Source organism: Eschscholzia californica, unplaced genomic scaffold (assembly GCF_041429995.1).
Source record: "Eschscholzia californica isolate CP2 unplaced genomic scaffold, dmEscCali1.0.p SCAF_1, whole genome shotgun sequence".
NCBI lineage: Eukaryota > Viridiplantae > Streptophyta > Magnoliopsida > Ranunculales > Papaveraceae > Eschscholzia > Eschscholzia californica.
This window is the reverse complement of record NW_028238198.1, coordinates 78,856,394-78,867,993: the sequence shown is the minus strand read 5'-3', so window position 1 is coordinate 78,867,993 and position 11,600 is coordinate 78,856,394. Positions and strand designations below refer to the sequence as shown.

At 35.9% G+C, this 11,600-nt stretch overlaps 1 protein-coding gene across 1 annotated transcript; it reads right to left on the bottom strand.

The window, feature by feature from the left end:
* Positions 1-619: 619 nt before the first annotated feature.
* LOC147569536 (uncharacterized) lies at positions 620-2,633 on the bottom strand. Its single transcript, XM_086656019.1, has 5 exons — positions 2,436-2,633; positions 2,135-2,366; positions 1,942-2,043; positions 1,697-1,849; positions 620-1,215 (listed from the first exon to the last, which is right to left on the bottom strand). Exons 1-5 carry the CDS (start codon positions 2,576-2,578, stop codon positions 1,084-1,086), a joined length of 762 nt encoding a protein of 253 aa, XP_086512145.1. The 5' UTR covers positions 2,579-2,633; the 3' UTR covers positions 620-1,083.
* Between the last annotated feature and the right edge of the window lie 8,967 nt (positions 2,634-11,600).

Genomic DNA, 11,600 nt, shown 5'->3' with positions numbered 1-11,600 from the left:
CAAAGTCAAATTTTGATTTTTTTTTTTTTTTTTTGTCTTTTAATGAAAATGAGTCGTTAAGTCAAAAAATTTGTACCCATATAACATTTTTGACATCTACAAATTTATTCCTACATTGTAGTAAAACAAAACTCTACAGCCTAAATGCATTAAACTAAGAAATTTACTTTAAACCTAAGTAGTTCATGTTAGAGAACAAAACCGTAAGTTCTCTAATTTTAGAATCATCAACAAACACTAAATTTTTTTGAATTAAACAAATTCATAAGTACAAAGAGTTCACAAACAAACTAAATGAAGAAAATGAAATCAAACCCTTCCTCAACATAATTTGATTGAGATGAACAAACAAAATAGTGACATCATAACGAAAATCAAACGTAATTTGATACAAAGCAACACCACTAAATCGACATTCAAACATGAAGAAAAAATTAAATTTAAGTATCAAAATAAAGAGAAAAAGCTTACCCTAGAGAAGGAAATGTAATTTTAGCAACATAAGAGTAGAAATGTCATTTTGACTACATAAAGAACAAATAAAAGCACTTAATTGAATATTATATTCGTAGAAGTTAATTTTCAACCAAATAGCAGAATTTATAATTCCACGAAATAATAAATGAAAATTAAACAAAAGAACTCTTACAAAATTATTTACTTGATATCAAACACAACCTTAAAGGAAAGGAGGAAGATAAAAGAAGAGAAAATGGTTGTGATGATAGCCAGATAGTGGCTCGAGACGGTAGTTGGAATTTCACATCTTCCCTTGAAAATATTTCACCGCGGATAATATTCTTATTCTCCACATCAACGGCCTTAATGGAAGCAAGTATCCATTCGTTGATTAAACAAAAGACCCAATTTTAAAGGGATACAAAAAAAAATGACTAGGAAAGGAGGTGAGGAAGCATAACCCATAGTTTTAGCATGCAAGGCTTATCTAAGAAGCCCTTGTCATAATACTTCAGTAACCCCTATGATATCTTGTACATAATGATATGGATTACTAGCTAAAACCCATTAATTACACTAACAGATCCGACAATATGAAAAGAACAAACCAAGACTTCCTAGTGACTAATTCCAAATCAAGAGATTTGTCAACCGTGATGCTATTGTATATGCAGAGTCCGAGAAAAGTCTCAAGTCATCAGCAATATCAAACCAAAAATTGCCCTTCAACAAATCCGCCAACTCTTTTTTCAGATCCTACAGTTGCAAAAACCTCATATGAATTTCTCCATACAAAAAATTATACTACAACCAAACATTTTGTGTACAACTCTGTAACTGATCGAAGATCGTACACTAACACCGAATCGTTTCTCATTATTCTTTTATCAGATTTCAGTGGACAAGCAAAAAAGGCTCTTCATTCGTCCTTCTCTTGATCAAGGGATATACTTCTTGTCTTGAGTCTCTTACAAACTCTGTTCTTTTTTTTCCAAATTTAGATTAATAAAACGTTAACCGTTTCAAACTACCTTTTATACTACGGTTGCAAAAACTCATCAGTTTTTCCTTGTAAAAAAATAAAATAATATTCAGACCTAACTTCATACACAGGAAACCTATGGACCTACTTTGAAAGGTAACGGGGAACACTAGTGGTGTCTATCAATCTCCGACACCAGTAGCACTAAAAGTCACTATTTATTAAACGAAACTCAAAAACAAAAATAGATATTACCTCGTACATCTCTTCAGTGAAATCTGCAGTTGCAGCACTTGCGTCGTCCTCGTCGTACCGCTCTCTAACGATGTCCAGATTGCACAGGATATTATTTAACACCAGGTGCTCAAGCGTGATATCATTACATAGCTTATCAACAACACCTTCAATCTGTTCATAAAACAGAAATTCAACAAGAAGAAAAGGCCAATACAATAAGACGACGTATATGGACTCAAGTTCGAGTTGTGGTTTTACAATACCTTATTTAATTTACAACATAATGCTTCAGTTTTAGGAGTGACAACTGAGTTAAAGGTATCCGCGTAGGCGTCTACTGCAGTTATGCATAGATCACCAAATCCCTAAAAAAACAGGACACCGTATTACGACGTCAAATTTACTGTGAAAAATAATAAAATAAGACATAATAACATTGAACGTAAAGATGATTACCTCCCAGAGCTTACTCTCATTTGTTATTTCTTCTTGAGTAGATTGGTCCAATGGCACATAACCAGGACTTTGATCCAATTGTGTAAAACCATCCTCCAAGGCGTCAAAATATGTATCGAGTTGTACATGTAGCTGTAGAAAATCTACCAAAGAGGTATCAATCCGTTCCTTCTTCTTATCTTCATAGGTCTTCATCAACATCCATTGAGACATATACTCAGTGACTTTTTCCCTATGAAAAAAAAAAATTAGTAAATTTTGTGACTTCCTTGACTTATCCTAAGGAGAGATAAATCCATACCTGTCGTCTTTTAAATTCTGGAGTAAACTTGTGGTTAATTTGTCAATTTCTTCCTGCGTAATATTTTCTTCGCACAGACTGTTTTCTTGTTCTTCTTCTTCTTCCCAGTTAGCCTTTCTTTTTATCGAGTTCTCTCCCTCCATGATTTCTCGCACATGCGTTTTCTTTCTTTCTAGGGTTTCTTCTGTAAGATAAGAGCGTCCACTTTATAGAAATTGGAATTTCCTTTGGTAACTAACCGGGTGACCCGTTCGGAATCAGGCTCACTATTGGGCCGATTTTGGCTAACAATATCGTTCTCTTCTTTGATTCGAAAGTAATGGTAATTTGGGTCCAGTACTATACAGTGATTCTCGAAACAGACAATTCTAAGAACAGTTTGAATACTTCCTTGAAAAACCATGACATCCCAAATTACAATATCTCTTCCACTCATCTTCTTGATCACAAATCCTGCATAATTAACAGAGAAACACTTAGAAGAAACTTCAAATGTTATACTCCAATAAGGCCATGAATTGCTTTCTCAAATCCACGGTGGATAGAGAAACTGAAACCTCACGAAGATTAACAAATGTTAAGGATTGATCGAAAACCTCATCTTGTGAAATAGATTAAGTGACTCACAAAGCTTTTGCTCGCGCGCATACCCTTCGTGGCAATGTAAGAAATCATATTGTGTTCAGTCATAACACTGATAGCTCTTCTGGCATCCACAAGTGAACCATATCTAGCATGCATTGTTGGAATTTTGGACAAGTTATTAAGTAGTCTATTTTATAAAATTAGAAAATTAATTTTCTATTATTTGAATTTGAATTTGGTTATTAATAGTTATATCTTTTGATAAATTATTTGGAGAGATATGTGAAAAGATTTTTCTACTTGAAAAGAGTCTTTTTGTTTTCTATAAATAATGTTTTCTATATACACATTGTAAGTAATCGAAAACCATGTAGAGTGACTATGTCGGAATATCCTTTGCTATCTTCAATGTGCTCTAATGCTCCTTAAGTGAAATCTCCACAAATTACTTGGTGTAGTTTCACAAAGGCTTGTCATATCTTGGGAAGCAATTTGCCTAATACCCTTCAAGTAATCTCGAGTGAGAGGGGGCAAATAATGCTTTAAGGAAAGTGTACTTAGTACACGTTTCAAGCCTCTAATCTCCATCCCTCTTTTGTCCCTCTTATTTGTGTTTCCTGTTAAATAATGAGTCTGACATGAAAGAATGATAATCAAAAGATATTTTTATTTATGTAGTGAACAATTATATATAGAGAATTACAATGGAGAAGTTTACATAAGAGAGGGAATTAAAATAAGGAACTATAATTACATGTATGGAAAGAACCTAAATCTAATTACAAATAGTAAGGAAGTAAAATCTTTTGTCTTCATTCTTCTTTCTATGTTGAGATAGTTGATTGGATTTGAGAGGCAATATTGCCAATCGCCTAATTACGTCATTACCCCCCCCCCCCCCCCCCCCCCCCCCCCCCCGCAAGTTGGAGCGGAGGAAGAAAGCTGAGTCAAGCCTAACTTGGGAAGTAACTTGTGAAACTGGTCAGAACCCAAAGGCTTTGTAAAAATATCCGCCACCTGATCGGTTGGTGCGAACATGAGAGATCTGAATAAGACCACTTTCAAGCTTCTCACGAACAAAGTGGCAATCGAGTTCGATATGCTTCGTACGTTCGTGAAAAACTGGATTGACAGCTATATGCATAGCCAGCCGCCTTATTGTCACAGAAGACCTGAAAAGGTTCTGGAATTGAAATCCGAAGGTCCTGGAAAAGGTATTTCAACCATTGGAGCTCGGCGGTAAGGAAAGCAAGGGCACGATATTCTGCCTCAGCGGATGATCGGGAGACGGTCGGTTGTTTCTTAGATTTCCAAGACAACGGACTCGCACCAAGCATTGTGAAGTAGCCGGTGGTGGAACGCCGTGTAATGGGGCAGCTGGCCCAATCAGAGTCCGTAAAACCCGAAAGTGTCAAAGAGCTAGAGGATGAAAGGAGGATCCCATGATCGAGGGTCCCCTTTAAATATCTTAGCACTCGAGTCGATGCATCCATATGTGTTGAACGGGGATGCTGCATAAATTGACTTAGATAATTCACTGAAAAGACGATATCAGGCCTCGTTACAGTGACATAGAGAAGTCGACCAATTAGACGTCGGAAAGAAGTGGGATCGTCTAACGGTGTGCCATCTGTAGGTAACAATTTCAAATGCTGTTCCATAGGAAATAAACTCGGTTTTGCACCGAGAAGTCCAGAATCACGGATAATATCTAAAGTGTATTTTCATTGACAGAGGAAAATACCCTTAGGGGACCTAGATACTTCTAGGCCTAAAAAATATTGAAGTCGTCCGAGATTTTTAAGAGAAAATCGTTGCTCGAGACGGTGTCGAAGGGAGTCAATTTCCTTGTTGTCATTGCCTGTAATGATGATATCATCTACATAGACAAGAATATAGATAGTAGTCGGACCATTAAAATAACTAAAAAGAGAATGGTCTGACGAAGATTGAGAAAAACCTTCGGCTTTTAAACCAGAGGAAAATTTGGCAAACCATTGCCTAGAAGCTTGTTTCAAACCATATAATGATTTGTTCAAGCGACAAACTCTAGTGTCACCTTTGTTGCTAAAACCTGGAGGAATGGTCATATAGACTTCTTCTTCCAAGTCTCCTTGGAGGAAAGCATTATTGACATCTAACTGATGCAACGACCATCCTTGGATAGACGCAAGGGATAAGAGGACACGAACAGTTACCAATTTGGCAACTGGAGCAAAAGTATCATGATAGTCGACACCTTCAACCTGGGTATACCCTTTGGCAACGAGGCGTGCCTTATAGCGTTCGATGGATCCATCCGAACGATATTTAATTTTGTAAACCCACTTACAACCAATGGGTTTCTTGCCAGGTGGCAAGGAAGTCAGAGACCAAGTATTATTAGTCTCGAGGGCTGAAATCTCTTTAGTCATCGCCTCACGCCATTCTGGAGAAGCAGAGGCGATTTTGTAAGATTTGGGTTCTTCCGTGGTGATGACGGAAGTCAGAAAATCCTTATGAGAAGGACTAAAACGGTCGAAACTTATATAGTCGACCAGTGGATAAGGAGTTTGCGAAGATGTCGTTTCTGAACTAGAAAGAATATAGTCAGCCAAATAAGCAGGCGGATTCCTAACACGAATGGGTCGTGTAGGATTATCAGATTCCTCGGCGGGAGAGTCGAGTGATGAAGTGCCACCGGTGGTAAAAGGCCGAGGAGAAGCGGAAGCAGAAAAGTCTGGAGAAGATGCACTATCAGAAGAAGCTATAGGCACCTCTACAGGAGATGATGAAGGTATATCCTTGCTGGGATTAGAGGGAGTCAGGGGCCTACTTGAAATAGGAGGCGTCGGCTCAATAAAAGGCAAACGAGGGGAATCAACCGAAGGCGAGGGAGAAGACTCGACTAAAGGTGGAGGTGAAAAAATATTGTGTCGCAACGGAGTCTGAAAAGTGTCGGGAGAAGGCACATGGTCATCCAAAATATTCAAAGGAGTAAAAATGTGTGAGTCAGATGAAACGTCAGTAACCGATTCAAAAGGAAATTTGTTTTCAAAAAAAGTTACATTTCGAGAGTCATAGAGAGTTTTAGTCTCTAGGTCATAAATGGTGTAACCCTTTTTTCCATAAGGGTACCCGATAAAAATTCCTGGTTTAGCTCGCATATCAAATTTAGTAGTAGCTTTAAAATTATGAGCAAAGCACAAACACCCGAAGACACGGAGGGTCGAGTAGTCTGGTGGAGTATCATATAAAACCTCATAAGGTGACTTAAGTGATAAAATTGGAGTTGGCATCTGATTAATTAAGTAAGTTGCCGTTTTTAAACATTCACCCCAAAAATTGAGGGGGAGATTAGCTTGAAATCGCAAGGCACGAGCGACATCCAGCAAATGTCTATGTTTGCGTTCGACGACCCCATTTTGTTGTGGAGTATGAACGCAACTGCGTTGGTAGATAATACCATTCGACTGAAACCAAGACTGTAAGTCCTTAGTGAGAAATTCAGTTCCATTGTCGGAACGAAAAGTCTGAATAGGGCAGGTAGAGTTGGTTGCCAAATCAGAAGAAACAGACTTAATAGTCTTTTGATACTGTTTAATTGTGAAATTGAAGAAATATTCTAAATATTTCTTAGTCTCAGACTTGGACTGCATAAGAAATGTCCAAGTATATCTGGAATAGTCATCAACTAAGGTGAGAAAATATCGCTTATTTGTGAACGAAGGAACAGGAAACGGTCCCCAAATGTCAGCATGAACTAACTGGAAAGGAAAAGTACTAACTGGAAAGGAAAAGTACTAACTGTTGTACTTTTCTGAAAAGGCAATTTAGATTGCTTAGCCATAGGGCAAATTGTACAGTCATGCGTGGAGTCGAAGTGAATAAAATCAAATCGTTGAGATAAGTGTTTGAGGCGATTCAAACTTGGATGTCCTAGTCGGCGGTGCCAAATGTCAAGCGACTTATGTAAAGGGTAAGTGCTTTAGAGGTACGACGTAAAATATAGAGGTCGCCAATCTCATCAGCCTGTCCAATCAGACGGGTTGTCAAAACTTCCGTAAAGACGCAGTGGGAAGGTGAGAAAGTCGCAAGACAATTTAAAGATTTACATAACTGTCGTACAGAAATCAAATTAAACTTGAAACTTGGAATATGATAAACATTTTCTATATGTAAAGAGTCAGAAAAAACTACTTTACCGATATGTTTGACGGGAAGGGTGCTTCCATCAGGAATTTGAACGTAAAGTGATGGAGGAGCAAGTTCGTACGAACTAAAACACTGTAATGAAAAACAGACGTGGTTTGAAGCTCCACTGTCGATAATCCACGAAGTAAGGTGGATGGAAAGAATAGTTCCTGAGAAAAGTGTCGTAGCCGTAGGGCTAGGGTCACCAGTATCTATACCGGGAAAAATCGTTCTCGATGAAGGAGAAAGAATATAAATTATGGGTCGAGAAAAATTAGTTGAAAAACTCGAGAGAATAAGTTTAAAAAATTTATGATGAAATTGTAATGTACCGTAGTGGATGTCACGGTATTTGTGAAAAAGAAGTTGTGGTTGTCAAAACCAGAAAAATAAAAATGAGAGAAAAATAGTGACACCAAAAGTGATGTTGTAGTTTTGTTCGTTAGAAAATGCATTGTTGAAAACATATTGAAGGAGAAAGTACCAAAAATAGGTTGTAGAAGTGACAACTCAAGTAATGTTTTCGTTATGTTCGACAAGAATACCTTTGTCGAAAAAATGTCAAATATTGACATAATGTGCAACAACAAAAATAATGTCGTTACGTTTGAAGTTGACAAGAAAATCATTGTCACATATGATAAAGTCAGAAGTATAGTTCTGAAGTAAAGAGAAGTCATATAGACTAATAATGTCGGATTGAAAGGAAGAAAACAAAGTGATAGAGTTGTTCGCAACAGTAATACTACTGTTGGGAAAATAGTGACAGAAGTAAGTGTCACAAACGAAGTAACAAAGGCAACAGAAACTTATGGGTAAAAGAGACTGTCACGAAAGTTTAAAATCTGGCTTCAAACCAGAAATGTCAACCGAATTAGGGTTGTCTCAGAACCAAAAATGATGACTCAATCAGACCTGCAACGGTATATTGGGTATTGGAATGACCCTAATCTATGAAGTGCAGGGAAAAAATCCGGTGGATTTTGGTCCAAAAATTGATTGCTCAGAGCAAAAGAAACCGGTGATGGTTTTTATACTTCTAGAGAGAGAAGGATTCTTTAGATCGATCTAATGTGAATTAAAACAGAAGGAAGGGTGTTGGGTCTCCTAAAGGTTCGATTGTGACTCGTACCGACAAGGAGTAAATGATTTCGGCGAGAAAGAAACCCTAATGGTTCGGTCGTCGGAGAAGAAGGATGAGAGTAGTCGGAAACCAAAGATAGAAATATGGTTCCGGTCAGGGCGATTTAAGCTATCCCGGTATTGTAGTAAATCAGGTTGGTTCGGGAACCAAAAATTAGAATCCAGTTCCAGGTTTATCAAGTTTTGGTTATCCGGTATGGGAAAGGACCGGGTTTGGGGTCAAGAACCAAATTTGGAATTTGGTTCCGGTTGTGCACGGTTTTGGTTAATTCAGTACTAGAATTGGACCAGAACAGGACAAAGTGATTTCTAACCTAAATTAGGTTAAAAAATATTCGGAAAAAAATCACAAATATTTTCGAAAATTTTGGCAAAAATCAGAAAATGTAAATGAGTAAGAAAGTGTTACTGACCTTTGAAGATGGATGATTTATGTATAACACGAAGATGAGAATCCTAGCTTTTGAAAGTGAGATGATCGATATATAAAAGAAAATTAATCCTTAAGCAAATTGATAATCACACGATAATACTGACAGAGAAGAAATCCTTATGCTCGTGATACCATGTTAAATAATGAGTCTGACATGAAAGAATGATAATCAAAAGGTATTTTTATTTATGTGGTGAACAATTATATATAGAGAATTACAATGGAGAAGTTTACATAAGAGAGGGAATTAAAATAAGGAACTATAATTACATGTATGGAAAGAACCTAAATCTAATTACAAATAGTAAGGAAGTAAAATCTTTTGTCTTCATTCTTCTTTCTATGTTAAGATAGTTGATTGGATTTGAGAGGCAATATTGCCAATCGCCTAATTACGTCATTATTTCCTAAGACAAATTTAATAACAATCTTAAAGCATTATTTTGTGGAGATTGAGGCTACTATGATAAGAATCAAAATGAATAAGTTTGGGCATGGGACAAGTTGCAGTTTTCTGTGGGGTTCAAATCTTATTCCATGAGTTAGATAGGAATGGTTAGTTTCACAACGGAACTTGGTATTAGACGATATTTATTGTTTTGAAAAATTGAAGTAGTTGATCCTACTCATTCATAAAGATAACATTGTATAAGAAAACAAAGAAAGAAAATATTATAGTTTAGATTCAGAGTATTCATGGAGATGGACGTCAACACCAAATTCTTGATGATGATATAATGCAAAGAAGTAAAGATTCCATCCATTGGAGCGATTCCTTCGGAAATGTACTAGACAAAGGACTTACAGACTAAAAGATAGAAGGACAAACATTAATCAGATAAGTTTTCTTTTCTCCTTTATTTATCTTTGCGAAATTTGTGTTTTATCTAATGTTGGTGGAGGTGACCTTTAGAATCAGAATATGGACAATTTGTCCATGCATAAGTTACATAGTTATGGAAAAAAATGGCATCATCCGTTTGAACTTCTTGTTTGTTGTTTCTTTACCCTAGACATGGGTCATAAAGGTGGAGGGTAAATTAATGAATATTTGGGGTGTATCAACAAGGAAAGTTCAAACTTTATCTGAAACACAATTTGGAGTGCAAGTACATTTGTTTATGAGAACCGAAAGAAGGCCATGAAATGAGTGTAGTATTATCTAACAATCTAACATGATGCATCTAACTAACCATTATAATTAGAAAGCATCATATGGTTACTATGATTTGAATAGAGGTGACTATTCATAAGGCAACTTGGGTTTTTTCCAATGTCCTTGGAATGATCAATGGTTCTAGGAAATATTGGGCAATAAATTTGAACGACAGAAAATTAATTAATAAATGAAGATGTAATACAATTTCTCAGAATACAAAAGTTTGTATGGACCCAACAACAAGGTATGTGTCAACCCTTCATTAATCTTACTGATTAATTTGTCTAAATAATTATGACTGTGATGCCACCATATGTTTACATATTAAAGAGTTACAAGAGAGACTGAACTATAGATTGTATTGTAGTCTTATGACACCAAACAGTGATATATATTCTTTATGACATGGGCACATAGTTAGTATTTTTTTTATTTTTATATTATACATTGATATTGTTAGTCAATGGCAATCACATTGAACCATAATAATACATATTTAAAATAGTGGGGGTGATGGTGAGAGTTAGATGAAAGAATACCATAGATAAACATTGGAACCTTTCAGGATTGTAATTGTGGTATGAGGACATACTTGCAGGTAAATTATGAAATTTCAATGTATGCACTCTATTTTGTCTGTTAATATCTTCTACTTACCCGAAAATCTATCTAGTTATAATTGTTGTCCTTATACATACTATACATGCTAAAGATAATTAGTATTACTAGAGAGATTTTGGTAAGTGAGATGGAGTTGAGGACATCAAGCCAATATTGATGTTAGTTCATGTGTGTTGCTAAAGTAGTGTGCATAAGATAATATTATGATATTATGTATAAATGAATTAATATTGATCGTCACATTATCAATGCGAAATATTGATTAGTTAATGTGGTTTTCGTATATATTATTCTAGTCTCAAAATTTATATACCAATGTTGTTTTCTTTTAAAAAACTGGTTATGCATGAATTTTATTTCTTATGATGAGAATAAATCCCATTAACCTATGGAAATTGTTTTGGATTGGCAACTAAAGCTTGATAATTTCTTGATCCCATAAGACATGTTTGTGGCTCGATATGGATCCCATAAGATATCTCAATACACAACAGAAATAGTGGGGTAAGCGGATGAAGATGGCATAAAATCAATGAGTGATCCAAATACACCAACTGTGTGGTTATATATTGATGATTATTGCAATATTGGGAAAAAAAAAAATTATTCTACATTGTAACAATCTTGACACTAAGGCGGCCGACTTATTGTCAAGTGGAGAACGTTACTGTTTTGCTTTAATATATGATGCTCTCATAAATTGAACATAAAATTGTAAGAGAGATACAGTCAATTGTTGGAATCTTGAAATTGTGGGGGTCTCTAATGTGATTGTGCATGTAGTGGAAAAATGAGAAGATTAGACATAGTCTGTACTATTAAATGTGAAATACATAATTCATGATGGAATTATAGTTTCTCATATTTGATACAATTTAGCGAATTTATTTACTAAACCTCAGACGAGAGGTATGTATAGATTAACATCTAGAGAGATGGGGTTGAAACTCTTTACATAAAAGTCACCATTGACGGCAACCCAACCTAACACTAGGAAATGACTAGTCTTAGGTTCAATGGGTAACACCAAGTCATTGATAAGTGGCTAGTT

Coding starts and splice junctions, on each gene's coding strand:
- LOC147569536 (XM_086656019.1), bottom strand. CDS start 2,578: ATGGAGGGAGAGAACTCGATAAAAAGAAAGGCTAACTGGGAAGAAGAA. Junction 1,850..1,941: donor TATGTTGTAAATTAAATAAG/GTATTGTAAAAC, acceptor TTTTATGAACAG/ATTGAAGGTGTTGTTGATAA. Junction 1,216..1,696: donor TCACTGAAGAGATGTACGAG/GTAATATCTATT, acceptor TTGCAACTGTAG/GATCTGAAAAAAGAGTTGGC.